The following is a 21306-nucleotide window of genomic DNA, read 5'->3' on the forward strand; positions in this document are numbered from 1 at the left end:
ACTGATCAATCAAGTTCACATAAAGTGCTATAACTATGCAGATGAGACACAAATACTCCTTTAACTGGAATGCCCCTAAGACATTGGAGACTCACCAATTTTCAGTTGTCTCAGAGCACTGGATCAATGGATGATATGAAGTCATCTCAAATATAAGGCTTTCAAAAAGGAAATACTCACATGTGGCGATTGGAAAAATTATATCCCACTCGCTGCATTTCTGATGTTCTGGGAACAGCGCCTAAAGTATCAATGGAAGTAATAAACCTTTGGAATGACCATGGACTCCAAGCTATCAATGAATGCCCAAGTGGACGAACTAGCAAGATCCAACTTCGTTACTATAAAAACACTGCGATGCATCTTACCCCACCTGGGATTTCCACACAAGGCCCAGGCTATCATTTCTCTTGTTCCGTCCAACCTCGATTACACCAATAGCCTCTACCATGGATCATCTTTAACAACTGGGAAAAGACTACAACAGATTCAGAACTCTGCTGCCAAACTACTCTTACAATTTAAAGCTGCAAACCCACATCTCCCCTGCCTTGAAAGCCCTAAATTGGTTACCCGTTGCCAGAAGAGCCACGTTCAAGCGATACATGGAACAGGACTGCTCTTCATCAGGAATAAAATCACAAAATACATTCTACAAAGGAACCTCCACTCTAGAGTGGAACCTCACCTCGAATTCCCACCATACATGAAAAAAACATGGGTGGCACATCTATCTCTGTTTAAGCAGCCAAACTATGGAACTCTTTACCCTCGAACATAAGATCCACAGATAACCACCTTATCTTCAGAAGACTACTCAAGAATTGGCTCGTCCCCCATAACCACCATATTGCAAACAGAAATATACAGCATATCCCTCTGTATATAAGCATTTATTTGTACTTTCGATGTGTACCTACATATGTTTATTACTTTGTATAAACATGTATATAATTATGTTTTAAAGATATAGTCATTCATTAGTTCTGCTTAAAAAAATTACATATTACTTATAGTTACATTATTATATGTTCAACATGTTTATAAGTGACTGCATAAATAAGTGAATCTTTTTATCATAACTATTTATCTACAATTGCTTCACTATTGAATTACTAAAAATAAAAACAAATAAATGAATTTAAAGAACAACAACACTTGAAAGTCTGAGTATATTAAATATAACTTCAATCTACATATATTACTTTCCTTATGCATATATATACATTCCATGTACTTATGTATCTTTATATTTATTACTTTGCTTCTAATTCAGCATATCCAATGTACAACCCTATATCTCACTCTATATCTCTCACTATGTATTCTCTACATTCACTCTAACTCATCTCAAACCTCATTCTACTATCTGCTCCTATGTACTATGCTATTTCTCACCCTATACCACTCATAATATATCCACTACCTCAACTCTCTGACTCATTTCAAACCTCATTCTACTACTCTTTCCAATGCACTACACAATTTCCCACTATACCTCTATCAATATATCATGACCCTCCACTTTCTCATTCATCCCAAACCCCATAGCACTACTATGATCCCCAAAATAACCCTTTCTAGACTCTTCCCTCCGCTACACCTCCTTGCATCATCTCATATCTCTAACTTTTCAGATCTCCCGAACAAGCCTTTATAAACTCTTACCCCTGACTTTTCACCCTCCACCTCCCCTTTACTCATCACAACCCCCTCCTACTGCTATGAACTCCAAAAAAAGAACACTTTCTAGACCCTTCCCTCTTCTCTCACTCCACCATTTCTTTCCAATCCAAATAGACTAACATGTCCACCACTTAAATTAATTTAATATTTCCCAGTACTAATTCCCCAATATTCCTGTTTGGGTTCTGGAGTAGCGTGCGACTCACCAAAAAACACTTAAACAACCCATCAGGGGTAGCAAGCACTATATAAATGCAAACCCTTCCCTCTTCCATCCCTCAACTTTCCTTTTCAATCCAAATTACAGACTAACATGTCACCACTCAAATTAATTTCATATTTCCCCAGACTAATTCACCACTAGTCCTTTTTTGGTTCTGGAGTAGCGTGCTACTCACCTAAAAACGCTTCAACACCTCATCAGGGGTAGCAAGCGCTATACAAATGCAAACCTTTTCCCTCTTCTATCCCTCCACTATCTTTCTCAATCCAAATAACAGACTAACATATCCGCCGCTCAAATTAATTTCATATTTCACTATACTAATATACTATAAATTGAGGAGGTTGGGTATCCCCGAACAATTGCTTCGGGTTGTTGTTAATCTCCACAATAAGACAAGGTGCCAAGTTCAAATGGGGAGCGAACAAGGTTTGACTCATATAATTCGCACGTTCAATGGCCTCAAAAAAGGGTGCCTTTTAGCACCGATTTTATTCTCACTGTATCTTAGCGACCTACCCCTTCACTTGCAACAAGGCTCCAGTTTGCCCCCAAAGATCGCTGCACAAAGCATACACACCTTATTATATGCTGATGATATAGTAATGTTGGATCTCACGCCCTTCGGATTACAAAGACTTCTCGACATTCTACACAAATACTCGAAAGATAACTTTTTAATTCCCAACTTAAATAAAACAAAAGTGGTTTCATTCTCCGGTAAGAAAAAAGGTGCAAAGTACTGTTGGAGGCTGGGTGGAGAACGCATTGAAGAGGTCGAGGAATACACATACTTAGGTAGGATTTTTTCAAGGAATCTGCAAAATATTAAGCAAATCAATCATCTAAAAAGGAAATCCGAATTACACGCTGTGGCCCTTTTGAGACTGTATTCGGCCACTGGGAATAGGCATTTTTCCACATTACTAAAAGTGTATAGAGCAAAGATACCTCCTGTTTTATCGTATGCCACCGAACACATTGCTATAAAACAGTGGTCCTACATGGATCTAAAAGAAGGAAAAATACTAAAGAAAATCTTGAAAGTCTCTGCATCAACACCAGTGCAAGCGCTAAGACTTGAATTTTCGATTACTAGCGCATATGCTACAGCGGTAGCTAACATTATCAGGTGGGCTTATAACCTCCTTCATGCTAAAGAAGGCTCTTTACGATTTATGTTAAAGATCGAGACTCTTGATCAAAACGCTTCATACTCTATATTCTTTAGAAATATGACAGTGGCATTTCAATTAGCTAAAATTAATTCTGAAATTGTATTGACTTGGTCACCCTCTCAACTCAAACTTTTCCTAAAATGTTTTACCCCTAAGTTGAGTTTCGACCTTGATTACTCACATTGTAGCAATTTATCTCTGTACAACACTTATATCGAGTCATTGGAGTATAAGCAAGAACAGCCATATTTAAGTTTTTCCCTCACTCATGGCGCAAGGAGAGCAATCACAATGTTGCGTTTGGGAATTTTGCCAGTGTCAACTTTTACTTCAAGGTGGTCTCCAGGCAGATCCCCGTTATGTCCTCTTTGTCATGGGGGAAATCAGAACATCGAGCACCTCTTATTTATATGCCCATATGCTAATGTAGTAACAGCACGGTTAAGATATCTAGACCCTATATATCGGAAATGTAGAATTGTTACTGCAAAAGAATTGCTACTTACATGTAAACAGCCTCCCAATGAATTTGTTTGTTATAATTTTTACAAATTTTTAAAACCTTTTTTGACATTATACTGACTTGTAAAGAAAATTGTGTTTATATAATATTTGTGGTCCTCAGTTGAGTACCAAATCAAATAAAAACTCTTTGACTTGATATTTCACTATACTAATTCACCACTAATCCTTTATGAGCTCAGCAGTAGCATGCTACTCACCTAAAAAAAAAGTGCTTCAATGCATATTCAGGGGTACTAAGTGCTCTATAAATGCAATTACAATACCATACAATAAAGCTACGTTTACTTCACCCTCTTCTGGGCTGTAGGCACTAAGCATTCTTCTGGATGTTAGATGAGTTAATTGGGTCTGGCTTTACACCTAAGTTGTCTAACATGTATTGTTACTAATTCTCTAAACTTTGCAATGTTGCATAGAGTGGGTTTGACTCCACCCATCAGAGAATTCTCTCACTTCTTGCCTATTTGGTGCAGTGCTGAATCTCAACTTTTTGAAACGGCGCAGCACTGAGGCTGGCATTGCACAGCTTCTGGTGTGTGTGCATCCAAACCACTTTCAGAGTTGGCACCTGTGTTCTTGTCTAAAGCATAGTTTTTAGGGTGTGGTTGGACTGCTCCAAATAACGATGATCCACTCGGCAATGGCTACTTCTCAATATGTGGAAAACCAAAGAATCAGCACAAACTGCAGTTTTCCAAGTAACAGCATCAGGGCCATCAAGATGCTCACGTGGACTGCCATTTAAATGAATAGTGTCAGTTCTTGCATATTCACGCACTCATCCACCTATACATGTGAGTTAAGCACCTGCAGAGGTCTGTCTGTAACCTACATGACATTCATGCTGTAATTTACATGTTCTCTGAGCAAAGAAAACTTGTACTAGTCTGCGCTGCTGGATCTGTTCTCCGGAGAGGGAGAGATTGCACTTGCTGCGATCTACGAAAGATAAAATCCTGCTTTGCTACTGCCTTGGTGCACCTTTTCTGCGCGGAAGGAAAGCTAGCAATGCTGCTGCCTTATTTTTAATTATCCTGTGATGGAGAAAGCTTGCACCGCTGCCACCATAGCTGTACCTGTTGCCTCTGAAAGAGGGAAACTTGCAGTGTTTTGGCCATGGTGTACCTGTTCCGAGAGAAAGGGGTGTTTGTACTGCTGTTGCCCCATCTTATGAAAAAAACAAAAGATATTTTGAATGAACTTACAAAACCTGCCCTGTGAACCGGGGAATGTTTTTTAAAATCTAATTTGAGATATCTATAGTCTCGAGGAAGGTGCTTGACCCATAGGGGCAGTATGCAAGTACTAAAACTGGTCAATGGAAAAGAGAAGTAGGGTCGGTTACTCAACCTCCTATTTTTAACCTTGTGGTAGGTTATGTTATGTTACCCAGATTTCTAGAGTGCACTATCACCCAGGAGCGTATCCTGGAGCTGAGCAGGTGTGAGTCTAGCCAAATCTAGGGCCTAGTGGGACTAGTGGAAAAGCCAGGTCTTCAGATCCATGCGGAATTCAAGAAGTTAGGAGGAGGCTCTTATGTGTAGTGGCAGGTCATACTACACTTTAGGAACAATGTAGGAGAAGGCTCGACCACCAGATCTGGTTTCCCGTATGCGCAGGATGTGTGCAAGTAAGAGTCCGGGCGAGATGATGTGTCTGGAAAGTTTCTAATAGGATATGTGATTATTGAAGTAAACTGGGTCAGTTTTATGTAGTGCTTTGAAAATGTGAGAGAAGAGCCAGTAGAGCTTCTTCAGGGAGACACCAATGGAAAAAACGTATCCCACCCACACACAATCTTAATATTGTCTAACATTTTAACAAAAGTAGAATATAAATGCCGTTATAAGAGATATAACTCACCCAAACTCAGGAATACATTACTAGGAGAATGGACAACTAGTATCCCTGTTTTTTTACAACAAAGACTGACAATTGCTGATCAGTAGGCTAATATCCGCTATATTATTCCTTGCCTGGCGTTTCTCACAGGTCCATTAATAACAGACTTGTCGCTTGTTCCAGCTCCTGTGATAAATTTCCATAAGGGTTGGAAATTCAATATGAAAAATTAAGGTATCCACTGTTTGCCTCTAGTGTCTGTACATTCAGACTTTAAAATCATTAGTGACAAGATACTCAAACAGGGATGTCACTATATGTTCTTTTTTACTTATTGTTACAGGACCAATAAAATACCTCTATGTATCGCTTCAGCGATTGAATTAATTTTCTTCACTGTGATAGACTATCAGCACAAGAAATAAGGTACTCGCTGCTTACATCAGATATTCAAAATCTTCAGGCCTATAATTCTTGGGCCTCTATATTCTTGGAGAATGGCTCTTCCTTATTGAATATTCAGACACACTTCTCTTCCTCTCAGTCACATTTGGGCTCTCTTTTCTTTTCAGTCTCTCTTTGGACCAACACAGTTTCACAAGCCTTCTGTGTGTTCACTGTCATTGACAGGAATGACTGGATAATCACTTTTCTGTATATATCACCATAAGAGAACATCACTGCACGGAGTTTCCCTTAAGCACTAATCAGCTACATATGAATTGTAGAATGTTTCTATTTTGATATGCACACCAAACAAAGTATTTAATGAGCGCTATTTCTTCGCCAACCTCTGTTCACAGCCTTGAGAAAGTTACGCATAGTGACAAAACACGTGTCGGCTGTCTCTGGCTGCTTCCCAACTGCCATCACTTGGAAGGCTCTAGGATTAGGACCTTCATTCTGGCTTACATATTTGCTCACAGTGCTCAAAGCGAAGAACATTCCAATGTAACATCAAATTTTCAAACTATGCATTGAATTTGAAACTATATGTACTGTGCTTTGAATTGTATATAGTATTTGAAAAAAGAAAGAATTTTGGGTCGAATAACATTAAATCATACAGAAAATATATTCATCTGATGTTTTCTTCTCTCTAAATGATGTTTGCATGTTTCATGTTCTCCTACCTGTGAGATTATACACTAAAAAAGTAATCATTGACGTAGGAACTTTCAAACAGGCCATTTATTTACTATACAAAAAACTGCTCTTGTTAAATGTTAGAGTGCCGAGGTACAATTGTTTTTTAACGTTTGTAACAACGGGTTTTCTAGAAACACCTGTTGACTCAACATCCTTGGTAGTGGGATGTTCCTGTTACCTTGAAGGGCACCGCAATTTCAAAAAATGATATACTAGAAGCAACAAAAAGACAAAGTAAACTATAGAATTTGATGTGCGACTGTCGAAACCACTACTACCGCTGTGTGATATTGTAAAGTCCCTTTTATTGTTGTAGGTGCCTGTGTTGCATATGTGATAGAACTGCATGATGTTACTTCAGCTTCTGCCGTTTGTGTTAGGGAAGGTTGCACTGCTACTGTCTATATTGTACCTTTTCGTACTGTGAAACCTGGTATAACATTTTTCACTACACAAAAGGCAAGCAATTTGAATTACCCATGTTTATTTAATACAGTATATGAAAGAAATAGTGAGCACTCGCAAACTAAATGTGAAAAGTTTACCTTGGGTTTTTTGTGTGAACAAGCAGTTATTAAAATGGAATATGTGACTTTATAAAATCTTAAAATGTAGCATGAAAGTGGCTTCATGGCATGTATATCACATTTGACTAGTCCTGACACTTAAGACAACAGCACTTTGCATGCTGGTGTTTTGAGTTCATAAAGCAAATGTTAAAATCAAATCTACAAGCTTCACAGTGCAACATACTGTTGCTTGAAAAGCCAGAAAAGGCTGATCGTATCTTTTTTTTTTTTTCAAAGCTTTATTCGACAACAGTTATAAAAGCAATTCTACATCCCTACTTACATAACACAATAAATACTATAACAGTGTTAAAAAACATCTTTTAAGAAACTGATTAAACATATCACTGTTGTTACGAAATTAGCAACGTTAAAATGTAGTACTCAACCATTTCTATGATATCTTCAAACTGTGCCTAGCTGCTGTAGAGTACGAATACGTATGATCCATGACCAACCTAGGAACTTTGCAATAGCAATCGCCAAATATTGTGTACAGTCTGTTTCCAATATCCTTAAGGCCTCTATACATCTGCGTGTTCCTAGGCTCAGGCACACTGGTTTTATCCATTTGCGTCGTGGGATGGCATACAAGGGGCAAACAAACAATAAATGGGCTACATCCTCTACCAAATTTTTACAATTGGGACATTTATCATCTGTATTTGACGACCATTTACAGGTGAACGCCTTTGTTGGTAACGACCCAATCCTGAATTGGAAATACAGTTTTCTATCAAATGGTTTTTCGATAATGTCCCAATAAGATTCACAAGAAGGTACAGATTTAATATCCAAATAGCGCGCAGTTAATTTTGAGCTGGAACCTATACATTGGGTAGATAACCATATCATTTCCCAATACATATTTTTTAACATGGCCTTAGATGGAAAATGTTCGATATCGGAAGAATTCCATAAATGATCAAGTTCCAACTTGCTGAGCAGGGCTCTTATTTCTTTTAGCCACAGGATCGAATGGAAACGATCAGCCCTTGTGATGTCTTTTAAAGCATTTGCAAAATGCACAAGTTCTGGTGTTGTCATTAAACGTCTCCAATATAGCAACGGACGCAACCTTGCAAGATCCTTAATCCTTTTCCTGCCCAGATCGTAAGTCAATGCTACGGTAGGAGTACTTTGGGGGACCCCAGTCAAACGACGGAAAAAACTGTTTTCTGCCAATGTTAATTTTTCCATATTGGAGAAACCCCATAGTTCCGACCGGTATAAAGAAGCACTGACTACCTTCATGTTGTAAATTTCTAGCGCTGGGGTAATAGGCTTGGTCAATGAGGTTTTATGTTTAAGAGCAACTGCACCAGCCAGTTGATGAAACTTTAATGACAGAGTACCAGCTATGACATTTAACAATGGAAGAAATAAGAGCCGTATTGACTACGTTATATGTAGTATGCCCCTATGGCCAAAGGTCATTGACATGGTTGTGTTGGAAAGGTTAGAGAGCGATCATAACCCTTTATGTGTCCTTCATAATTGGTGGATGTCTGATGTCGTTTCAAGCACCTGTGCTGAACCTCTTCCGCCATTGACTATACCCACAAACGATATGCGCAGGCTGAGGTGGACCAGTGTTAAAACTGACCCGCTGGTTTTGGAAAAAATAAATACGGCAACTGATAAGGCCATAGTGGCCCTTGAGGGTGAGGTTGGGCTATCTCCTACCCAAAATATGGTTACTCAGGTCCACAATGACCTTTTCAAAGAAATAAAATGCCATTTCTTAAAACCAGCTAATAATAAAAAGCCTGGGAATCATAGGCCAGCCAAATGGTATAATCAAGATTGCAAGGGGGCCAGGGCCCGCTTATGTGCCGCGATTAAGAATAAAAATAAGGAGGCCATCAGGACAGCTAGGATACAATATAAATCTTCCATAGTTAAAGCAAAAAAAGATTGGGACGAAGCCCATTGGAATTTGTTACAGAGTGCCAGTGACCAAAATCATTCCAGGTTATTTTGGCACATAGTCAAATGGGGTCATGATAGGATTGAAGACGCCACCACAAACAACGTCCCCCAGGATGCCTGGGTTAAATTTTTTAGCGAACAATATGCTTCAAGTGACTTGTCTACAGATAGCGTATGTCAACCCTTTTCCATGACAGAAGCTGACACCTTTACGCAGCACGAAATATTGATGGCACTTAAAACTGTCCATCATGGTCGTGCCCCTGGCATTGACGGTGTACCTGCAGACGTTTTTTTAAACGATACTGCAAGGTGGTCCAAATACATTCATCTGTTAATTAATCATATTGCCAGAGGTGCAGATATTCCTGTAACATGGAGGGGTGCTGTTATCATCCCGATATACAAGAAAGGTGACCGCGCTCTGCCTAGTAATTACCGCCCAATTAGCTTGATCGACACTGTTCAAAAAATAGTGGGGCGAGTAATTATTAATAGGCTGCTTGATTGGGTTGAAGATAATAACATCTTATCCCCCTTTCAGGCCGGCTTTCGCAGGGCAACCAGCACTGTGGACCAAGTCTTCCGTTTTCAGCTGATTCAGTGGAGGACCGTGGTGCTAGGTGGAGGCAGCCTGTATGCAGCATTTGTTGACTTGCGGGCTGCCTTCGACCTGGTACCAAGGTCAAAACTGTGGGAAGTTCTTGTGACACTTGGGGTCCCCGGGGAACTGTTGTCCTTAATCACGCGTTTGCATGAGGGCAATTATGCTAAAATTCGCTGGGGCGGGTATGGTAATGACACCGCTGAATTCCCAGTTGAGCGTGGGGTTAGGCAGGGTTGTTCAATGGCGCCTACTTTGTTCACCCTTTTTATTAATGGTGTGGTTTCTTCTATGCAATCTCAGGCAGTGGATGCTCCCTTTCTTGCAGGTGAAAAAGTTCCAATTTTAATGTTCGCCGATGATACCTTAATTTTATCAAAAACACCAGCTGGGTTGCAAAAAGCATTGGCAATATTTGATGATTTCTGTGTAGTCCACGGATTGGAGGTAAACGGGTCCAAGACAAAACTCATGGCCTTCAATCCCCACAGAAATTTTAAATCTAATATTTCGTTGAGTGGTCGCACCTTGGAGGTTGTAAAATCCTTCACCTACCTAGGGATCCACATTTCTAACGATAATAGGTGGCAGTCACACCTTAATATTGCTACATTAAGGCACAAGCAACTAGCTGGCACAATTATCAAGGAGCAAAGGAAATCGCTCACTAAGCCCATCAAACCACCACTGATAATCTATGAGGCAAAAGCAATAGGGTCTGCCTTGTATGGTGCGGAGTTATGGGGGTATGAAAACCTTCAGGAGCTCCAAACCTCTGAAAACAAATTCTATAGGAATTTGATAGGCGTCCCTCAGAGCAGCCCGCAATTGCCCCTAAGATATGAATTAGGTAGGAGAGCGATCTCTGATAAGGCCAAACTACGCCCGATTTCTATACTGGCGTAGGCTTTGGACCACGCCAGAGCTCTCTCACTATGCGAATGGGTTTAAAGATGTTGTCACAAGTGACTGCTACAACAAAATCAAATGGTTTAAATCATTGAAGATTGCCTTGTTCGATATAGGACTTAACGCTCTATGGGCCGACCCAGCTGGGGCCTCATTCCCTTCCAAGTCCACCATAAAAAGCATTTATTGGCAATATGTTGTTAACAAGAGTATGCTTAGTTTAAACAGTGGGTCTATGACCACTAGCTACTTAGAGACCAAGTTGTACCCAATTTATGAAATGTATTGGGATTACATATTAATGCCCATGGACAGGAAACTGCTTTTCCAACTGAGGGTAGGCACTCTTCCTCTATCTAATTTAACATCTAAATGGAAAGCAGGGGGTGCGTCAATTTGTCCTGTCTGTGGGGTAGATAATGAGACTCTTGGTCATTTTTTGTTCTCCTGTACAATGTATTCCGCTCCTAGGCGAGTTTGGTTGGCTCCCATGTGCAGGAACCTAGGTACAAAAAACAGCATGGTAGCATTGCGGATTTTAAGAACTACATCTGCTAACTGGATTATAATTGCTACTGCAAAATACCTGGGGTGGGCTTGGACTATAAGACAGAGAACGATTAGAGGATAACAATCTATTGTGTCGTTCACAGGAACTGTTAGATACATGTCTATTCTCTGTAACAATTTACGATAAATCCAGAGACTGCTAGGCTATAGTCTATTCTCTGGAAAAACTGATTAATTGGTCAGTGACTGCTAGACTCGTATCTATTTTATATTTCATTGTAATATATTTAATTTTAACGTATCATCGGTTTGAAATTTTAAGATATATTCTCACAAATAGTTTATTCGTGATTATCATTCTGGCACTTTTTTATACTAAACCTGCCTTTGACATTTTTAATCATGTACTGTGTTTTTAAATACTAATTGTGTGCTTAAGTCTAATATGACGATGTAAATTTAATTGTTTTTTAATATATGTATGTTTGTCTGCTTTTATGAGTAATACTCGAAATAAAGCACTTTTGAATTGAATTGAAACTTTAATACAGCCATGTCTATATGTTTTTTCCAGCTCAAATTATTTTGGAGGCTTATTCCCAAATATGAAAAAGCTTCAACCTGTTCCAATGGGATACCATCGAAATTTATAGAACCCCTGAAGGTGTTCCGCTGGTTTAAGCACATGTACTTAGTCTTAGAAGTATTTATCTCAAGTCCATGAACTTTACAAAACTCTCCGAAGGCATTAACTGCCTTCTGGAGCCCACTTGGTGTCCGGGACACTATGAGCGTGTCGTCCGCGAACATGAGAACGGGTACTCGAGCTCCAGCCAGTAATGGTGCATCAGTGGGGGAACGGCTAAGATGGTCTACAATCCCGTTGATGTAAATTGAGAATAATGTTGGTGCCAAGACACACCCCTGCCGCACCCCTCGTTCAACGGGGAATGTGTCTGTCACCTCGCCCTGAGCACCCCACCTGATTCTCGCGAAATTGTTCTCATGTAAACGGACAAGTAACGTCAATAGTTCCGGAGACAAACCAGCTTCCGCAAGCACACCCCAAAGTTTGGAACGGGGTACTAAATCAAAAGCTGATTTTAAATCTACAAACACAGCGTAGAGAGTGCCATTAGTAAGTAACACATTTCTCCAGTACAGGGCTATAAAGAAAAAGACCTGGTCAACTGAGCTTGTACAGGCGCGAAACCCGGCTTGATATGGGGATAGGATGTCATTTTCATCAATCCAGGTTTGTAACTTATTTTGTATTAACCGACCTATAATTTTTTGAGCCGAGTCTATAAGACTAATAGGTCTGTAGTTACTGGGTAATGATTTATCTCCTTTTTTAAAAACCGGGATAATTTCAGCACCCTTCCAGGAGGGAGGTATGGGTGCGCCTCTAGCCACAGAATTTGCTAACCACACAAAATACTGGCACCAGGATGGGCGGTCGCTTAGAAACACATCCGCTGGGATGGCATCCATTCCTGGGGCGCGACCCCTGGTCACACAATCCAATGCTATGCTAACCTCTTTTATAGTAAATAGCTGATGTTTATAGAAGATTGTGGGGGGTAGAATATATTCGTCATTGGTTTGCGCAGAAGCATATTGGGGTCTAAAAAAATCTACCCATTGATTTTGGGCTACATTATTTTGTGGGGGTTCGGCCACCCCTCCTCTCTCCCATTTGATCAGAGCCGAAAAATAGCTCTGGTTCCTAGTATCACAGGCTGTTTTCAAATCACGCCACTGGGCTTCATCCCACTTTTTCTTGGCCACTTTTTGTACCTTCCTGTAAATATCTCTTGCTTTTCTCACCCCTAAAGTATTCTTTTTCCTGAGTTCCAAGCTGAGGTTCTCACGGGCCTCTCTACAGGACTTATCATACCATCCTTGTGGGGGCTTTTTGCTCTGGGCATGTCCTATTTTATTCTCCTTCTTAAAAAACCCCTGGAGCTTTGTAAAAAAGGTTGAATGAGCGTCAAGCATAATTTCAGAGAAATTTTCCTTGTTGACATGTGTATTTATCTCAGCGACCTCTTCCAACACGGCATTTTTTAAGTCCTCTAGTCTCTCAGAGTTCTCAATGAGTCTACCCCATTTAATGTGGCGTTGGTTGTTTGAAGATACTATATCTAGGGTGGTTTTACCTTCTCCTATATTTGGTTTCCTTGACCTACATTTGCTTTGAGGGCCATACAGAGGGGATTGTGGTCACTCTCTATTCGAGTTTTGACCACCATGTCAATCAAGCTGTTCCATAGCCTAACATCCACTAAAATATAATCTATTCGACTAACGGACCTACCATTATTAAATGTGTTGGTCCCCTGTCGATCTGATGGAGTTCTTCCATTTGCTGCTCTAATACCCCTAGCCAGGCATAGGGCCTTCAATTGCATAGCCACCTCTGTCCATCTATTAACTACAGGGAGTTCTAACTGCGGGATACCCCATTTGCTATCCTCTTCATCTGTTAGGATTTGGTCTTCTTGGCCAAGCGGTTCAAAGGTGGTATTAACATCACCCCCTATAATAAAAGGTAAGTATGTTGGAACAATTTCCAGCTCGTGATCCAGGGCTGCAATTACCTCCGATGTTTTACCACCCACTATTCCCCTGGCATAAATATTAAACAAGGCCATCCCATGACCATTGGTCCAGATAAGTTCAATTGACAATATGTCAACTGATGGGGAACTCCTTTGGTGGATACTGCAGCATAAATTTTGGCGGACCCAAATTATTAGTCCCCCTAGTGGACGTCCCTTGGGATTTTTTGTCACTGGAATATAAAAGTTAAGATACCCTTGACGGAGTATCGGGATCACAGACCATGTTTCCTGGAAGAGTAGAATATCAAATTGTTCTATAAATGAGCACCATTCCAGAGATGTCAACTTATTGGTTATTCCAGCAACATTCCAGGAAAGTAAGGTCAGCCCTGCCTGTTCTATTTCAGCTAAGACTACCTCAGATAAAAACTGTGAAGTAAAAGATCCTTCAGGATCGTTCTCCCGCCCCATTTCCTGAGCTAGCTGGATGTTACTATTACATGGGGGTTCGAGAGTAGATACGGTTAGGTTGGAAACCGATTTCACTATCAAAGGATCTGACTGTGACTTCAGAAATCTATTCGTATTTCCACTGCTTAGAGTGTGTACTCCCTCTACCGTTATCCCCGTACCCGACGAAATGCGTGTGTTAAACTACACTCTTCCTCTGCTGGGGTATCCTTATTGATTAGCTCCACTGGCTTATTTTGCTCTATACTGTCAGCCAGTTTGAGTCAATCGCATTCATTCAAATTGGATAATACCCCAAATTGATTTTCTAAATTAATTCCCCATTCACTGGGTTGAGGAGTCCTACCCCGATTGTATGATACCAGGTTCCATTTTGTTTTTAGGATACTCGGGTTCCCTGTTTTACTAATGTGGTAAAAAAGTCCAAAGTTAGTGGAACGATATCTGTGCTTCTACGTTGCGGTGGGAGAAGTTTTCTCAGGACCTCGGGGAGTACTTCTGGGTTTGAGAGATGTAGAACTACACAATCCCCTTTGAATATTTTTCAGCACCATTCCCTATCCAGCCCACCCTTCTTGCCATGGTGATTTCCTCTGCTAGTTGTTGTTTACCCCAAGGGGATATCACCATATTATTGGATAGCCAATGAAAATCCTTACTAATTAAAGAGTCTGTAGGTTCAACTTGGCCTGGTTTCAAAGGTGGTACATTGGCAAGAACCAGAACCAGTGGGGAAGCCTCTACTACAAGTTGAACCGGACCTTTCTCGGTTCCTAAGTTCATGGATTCCGATGGTTGAATTCTGATGTTAGTTCCCTGGTCGTTATTGGGTGCACATTGGGCGGAAATTTGGGGGATTTGAGCAATTTTTCCCCCATTTTCTATCACAATACCTGGTACATTTGTTACTGGATTGACTGCTAAAGGCTGGGGCTATTGTGTCACCCGCCAATTCCACTGGCTGATTTACAATACCCCCAAGCCTAGAAACCTCTTTTGTTAAAGGATCAATCTTGTCTATCAGGGGTTTAACAATGTTTTTGAACTTAGCATCAATCATATTCACAAGTATTTTAATTTGCTCTTCCTCCAAAAACACCTTCTCACCAAGCTCCCCGGTTATATTTTTTTCTGGTATGGTTTTAGAGGGGGGGATAATCCTTTTCCTGCTAGAGCGCAGCCCACCATGTTTATTCACGCCCTTTCTACAGTTTCTAACTGGTCTGGTTACAAGAGCGGGCACAGGGGAGGGTGGGGGTGAATTTACTTGGGTCATATGGGAATGTTCTAAAGAGTCGTTTACCAAATTGATAGCAGTGGAAGTATTTTGACCAGAGTTATCTTCCTGGGTAAATACATTGTCAAGAGAATCACTACAGTGTACCTGTATCGGTACTTCAATCTGGTTCGATACCATTGAAGAGATCTCATTAGGGATAATAGGAGTAGAACTCAGACCGAGAGATAATCTTCTGGACTTGTTGATGGTACTAACTACCTGCACTAGATAGTTATCTATAGTATTAGTGGCAGAGGAGGACTTCTGTTTAGACATTTTACGTACAAGGGGATAGGGTAACAGTTATACAAATAACTCCTATGAGGCCAAAAGCAGATAATAACTATATAACACAACACCACAGTATACAAAGAACAACAGCAAAGAGTCTTACGGTCAGAGTTCCACAAGGGAGCGTCGGGAGCAATAAGCAAGATTCCTAGCCCAGTCCAGTCACGGTCAGTCTCGGACGGTCTCAGACTGTCCGCCCTTTGTCTGGGCTCCGTCCCGCGCGCGTCCCGCGTCCGCGCGAATGAATGAGATTATGTAGTGAGGAGGAGAGGGGCGGGAAGAGTCACAGGTGCGCTGCTGGCTAAAGCGCTATTCCTGCTGGGACTCGCAGTCCCACTCCCCCCAACCGGACAAAGTTCGGTCTCTCCCCGTTGGCAGGATAGTTCCAGGCGAAGAATAGGTTTCCCAAAAGACGGCAGGATTTAATAATCACAAGGCAAAGCTGCGAGCGGCACTGATTGTATCATATTCCTTAGTGCCACTGGGCAGACTTGTGAAATGTAAAATAAAATGCAGTTTCTAACTTTCTGCCTTTTTTCTTCTAGGCAGTCATGGATTAAATAGCCTAGTAGGCAAGAGAGCAGAGATAGCCTTACAAGTGCAGCTAGGAGTACCTCAGTGCTACTGGACAAACATTAACAGTCCTTGGAAAACCAACATGTTACATGATTTTAAAATGCCAGCAGCACCAGCTGTCTGAAGAGACAGAAAGGAAAAACAATGTGCTGGGACCGCTGTAGCCCAGCCCCGGCTGGAAGGTGATGTGATGTCGAAAGCACACCTGCAGCAACACTGTGACGCGCATGCCTTGAACAGGTACTACTCCATCACTCCATAAGGTATTTCCAAAATACAATGGTCGTCTGTTTTCTTTGTCATTTTTATTTTAATTGCATGTGCGTCTAAAGACGTATGCGCTCTGATTTTGCACTTACACGGGTGCCTAGAAGCCTCTGAAACATTCGGATTGCTACAGATGGATTTTCTGCAGAGGGTGGCGGGCGGTCATCTTTCATTTGTGGGGGCTCTCCCCGGGCACCTCTTGCACGCGCTTGCCATGGAGAGGACGACACGATACCCCCTGTCAGAGCGGCCCCCAGAGGCCGCAGCTGCTTGTGCTACGCCGCATAAGTGGGGTCGGGTGGGCGCTGTTGAAATTCTATTCCGTGGTACACTGCCCACAGGCCGGCCTCTTGCGAGGAGTGTGCGTCACTTGCAGAAGGCAGCGCTGACACTTACCAGCCTGCTTCACACAACCCTGGGTCTCTGCGTGCACTGTGACCAGTCGCACCCTCTCTGTTTCCCACAGAATGAGTTCCAGCAGCATGCGCAGAATATTTGTAATTTAGATGGCGACAACCGAGCGCAGCTTCTCTGTGAGGGGCCGCGGGATTCCCGCTGAAGCACCCAGGGTTAGCAGTGGGCAGGGTGCCATGGGTGCTGGTGCAAGCAAGGGAAACTGCCCTTGTCGCTGCTGAGGCGGTGGTAAAATACAGAAAATACCAGGGTTCAATAGGCCCCTAAGGGCTCTCGGTCCTGGCGCCACTGCACCTGCTGCACCAATAGTAGCCACACTCCTGGGTTGAATTCGCCAAGATGGGGTGACAGTGGCGGTTGTGGTGGGAGGATAGTGCTCGCTTATCGGCCCATTTGGATCCGCGGAGTAGTGCAGGAACCCACACTCAGTGAGCATGAGTGAGGCGAGGGCGATGGCCACGAGGGCATTCAAACCAAGTCCAAAAAGTCAGCAGAGGCCTCTGTCTGCTGCCAATGTCCCGACAACCAAATTTATAACAGTAGCAGCAGGAAGGGGGTTATGTAGCCAACCCTCAAACATCGAAAGCAACAATTCGATCTCAGCTTCTCCATTTGCCTAAACAGTGTGATTCTAGACAAGTAGTTTATAGCACCCTTGCGACACCTTCTCTTCTAAAATAGAAGCGCTAAGAGCGTCGTCCTATTTAAATAAAAGCCTACGTAAAGAGAGGTAAATAGGGTATGCAATGTGATGAGTGCAGCATGAGCGCAGGTGCTCAACCACTGGGAGGCTCTCCTTACTCCGGGTGGTCCTGATGCTGCTGCGGTCCTCGCGGCCTGGTCGTCAGAGAGCCATCGCCGCCGCTCTGCCCTCAGAGCAGAGGCCGCGAGTGGACCCCGAGCCGCCGGTCACTGCCCTGCGGCCGCACTTCCGGCTTCTGGCAGGGAAGTCGAAGAGGGGCGTGTGGACGTGTGTGAGGAGCTTTCTCGGCCTCGCTGACCTGTACACAACAGGTGCATGCACGGGCCGAGACACGGGTGCCGTTCAGTGTGACGTTTTATGGGTGTTGTAGGGCTGTGGCAGTGTTGTGCTGGGATGGGAAAGAGACCCTGCGTCTCAGTGTCATACGCACGGGGGCATTTTATGTTTTAGGTAACAGTCTTTGGTATCAAGTGTGTTTCTATCTGAAGGTGTGTGTGTGCTATGGTGTGAGTTATTGTACGGGGTAAGGTGTGTTAGTTTGTGTGGCAGGCTTGCATGTGATGCGGTGTAAGTAAGGGTTTCTTACGGTATTCGCTGCATATGATGTTTAGTATATGATATGTTGTTGACCATGTGTTCTGTGTGCAACTTAAAGTGATGTGTAATGTATAAAGTAGGGGCGCAGCCCCTGTCCCTACAGCCCCTGTAGTGAAGGGGGCTCCTAAGCCCCCAGGAGCTCCATCCCTTCAAGGTGGTCTCCGTTCAGCCCAAGACCAATGAATCTCCACGAGTTTATGGATACTCCGGGGCCCCTCTGCACATTCTGCAGGGGGCCCCATCATTTTACGTTATGCTACTGGTATAAAGTAAGATCTGGTGTATGACATGTGAGATATATGGTAGATGGTGTGATCTGTAACGCCCTATATGTAATGTGTAGCACTTGATGTGGGCTGTAGTGTGGTATATGCGTGGAATATAACCTGGACCACTGGAACTATGCAATTCTGTGGCCGCTGCTTTTTTAGTATAATTATGGAGTTGGCACATTTGCTATGTAGTCCATTATCTCCTGCATAATCTGCAGATTTTAACTCCAAAAACCTAGATCAAAAGTTACCAAAAATGTGGCGCAGTGAAAGGCCCTTCACAAAGCTTAACTGTCATATTTTAATTGATTATTGCTGTATTTAGTAGTTACATTGGTACTAATGAGGTGAAATATTTGCCCAGACAGTATTATCCTGTGAAAAACTATGAAATAGTAATATAAAACTATCAACAACTGCGCCGCCTTCTGCCTCATAATTTGCTTTTCAATGCTGCATAATTTAGTAAACCCTGCCATATCATTTGATGCTCCCCTGCCCCATAATTCCAGGACCCTGAATATAATGTGCATCCTGGTGGGTGGCATATGGTGTGGAGTGTAAGGAGTGGTAAATATGTGATATGGTGTGTCATGTATACATTATGGTGTTTTATACGGTACCTAACACCATAGCGTATCCAGTGGTACTTTCAAACGGCCGATGCGGCTTGCCCCATGTGTAGGGAGCAGGGAGCACACTTTCTAAACATGTCCTGGACGTGCCCCATTCTTGACTTCTTTTGGGGGCAGGACACGACTGTAGTAGCAACATGTATAGGCAGAGAGGTCCCTGCCTCGCCGGGCCACTGTCTCCTGGGGTGGTTCCTGCGCACTGCTAGAAAGAAGATCACAAATTTCAAGACCTGGCCTTTAACCTGGCCAAAAGGGAAACTGCGAGGCACTGGAAGACGCTGAGGGGATCCCACATAGCTGCATGGAGGGGGGTGGAGAGGTGGGCGGGATGTGAGGATAGACTACTCTTGAGGGAAGCCAGACGAGGGGTGGCACTGTTGACTCGCCGAGCATGGGACTAGTGGATAGCTTTACCAGTCTTGACTCTGACACTCGCACATCACCAGCGGGGCCAGTAACAACAACCCCCAGAGGGACCCTCGGATAACTGAACCTGTTCCAAGACGCTACCAAAACCTAGAGGGACCCAGTCCTTGTAAGGGAACTACACGACCCCCGTCTCGTCTCACCCCACAGTAGCACACCCAAACAGGGTGCGATAGGCATCACACACAAGGCAAAGTAGGGGCTCAAGGAGGGAGGGGCTGGGGTTGTTTTGATAGCAGGGGGTGACTGCAAATGACCATAACTAAATGTTGAACCTTAAAGCTTGCTAAAGCAGTAGAGCGCTAGTATCTCACTCATCTGTAGTGTGTAAAATCCCAATAAAGTTTGTTTGAAAAAATGGTGTTATATAGGGAATATGATGTGGCTATTTGATGTGCGGTATACCATGTGTATGAAGACGTGAGGTAGGGTGTTTGGGAGGCATTTGTTATGTGGCATATGATGTGTGGTATGTGATGTGTATAATGTGTGGTGTATGATGTATAGACTGGTGTGTGGTAAAAGTGTGTGATATGCGGTGGGGTGTAGGGAACACATGATATGTGGCATATGATGTGTGGTATGTGATGTGTATAATGCGTGGTGCATGCTATGTAGAGTGTGTGTGATATGCGGTGGGGTGTGTGGAATGATATGTAGCTAACGGTGTGTGCGGTATGACTTGTCCTGCATGACGCGTGCTATACGCCGTGTTGCATATGATGTCAAGCATGGGGCGCTATGCATGCTGTGCGGTGCCCTGCTGTGGGCATTGTCTGGTATAGAGGATGCTACATCCATTGCAGTATACCGCCGATCTGCCCCAGACCGCCCCGGTTCAGAGCCCACCCCTCCGCTGCGTCCCCGCTCCAGAGCCCGCGCAGACAGAGCTCCGGTACCGCACCGGGCTCCGCTCCGCTCCCCGCGGCTCCCGGCCCCGCGCTGCGCCGCCGCCCCTCGCGCCGCTCACCCGGGCAGAGCGCGCCCTGCTTCTTGTCCCTGGGGCTGGCCTCCGGGGTGCAGCTGTCCTCCTGCGGGCCTCCCGCCGGCACCTCGGTGTCCGTGCTGGTCAGCCAGGTGGACTCGGTCTCGCGGGTCCAGCTCTCGTAATAGCGGGGCTCGATGGCATCGGCTCGGCTCCCCCCGCAGCCCATGGCGGTGCCCGCAGCGCCGCGGCGCCGTGCACCATGCACGGGATCCGAGGTCCCGCTCCCCGGACGCGGCGCTGCCAGGGGCTGCCACCGAGGGGGACTCCAGCGCAGGAGCAGCCGGCTCCGCCTCATGGGCTGGAGGAAAATCTGTGTGCTGCTGTACGCCGTCCGCTCCCTCCCCCTGCAGGCTCCCTGCCTCCTCCCCTCACCCTCCCCTGCTCCTGGCACCCTCACCTTCCTCCTTTACCTTTACGCCCTCCGCTGCCCAGTCCTCTCCTTTAGCCCCACCTGCCCTCTCAGTATTTCATCCATTTCTTTGTCTACCCATTTCTTCTCCTTTCCCCCATCGCACCCCCTGCCTTCTCACTACTCCTTTCCTAGATGAAAATTCACAATCACCATTTCGACTGTGCTGGTGGCTGACCAAACCCATCTTTCTATGTTTTCTCGCCGTTTTATGTCACAGGTTTAGCCTCTCTCTGTTTTAAATATTCATTGATTATTTTAGCGTTTGGCCAGGGCTTTAAGTG

General features: G+C 43.6%; 1 protein-coding gene across 1 annotated transcript in view; it reads right to left on the reverse strand.

The window, feature by feature from the left end:
* The window catches only part of BAALC (BAALC binder of MAP3K1 and KLF4), a 346202-nt gene extending 325338 nt beyond the window's left edge, over window positions 1-20864 (reverse strand). The window contains exon 1 of the mRNA XM_078686907.1: window positions 20596-20864. Within this exon, the coding sequence (XP_078543033.1) occupies window positions 20596-20779 (184 nt within the window). The 5' untranslated portion in view covers window positions 20780-20864. The remainder of the gene's footprint in view (window positions 1-20595) is intronic.
* Window positions 20865-21306: the final 442 nt, after the last annotated feature.

Source organism: Lissotriton helveticus, chromosome 4_1 (assembly GCF_964261635.1).
Source record: "Lissotriton helveticus chromosome 4_1, aLisHel1.1, whole genome shotgun sequence".
Classification (NCBI taxonomy): domain Eukaryota; kingdom Metazoa; phylum Chordata; class Amphibia; order Caudata; family Salamandridae; genus Lissotriton; species Lissotriton helveticus.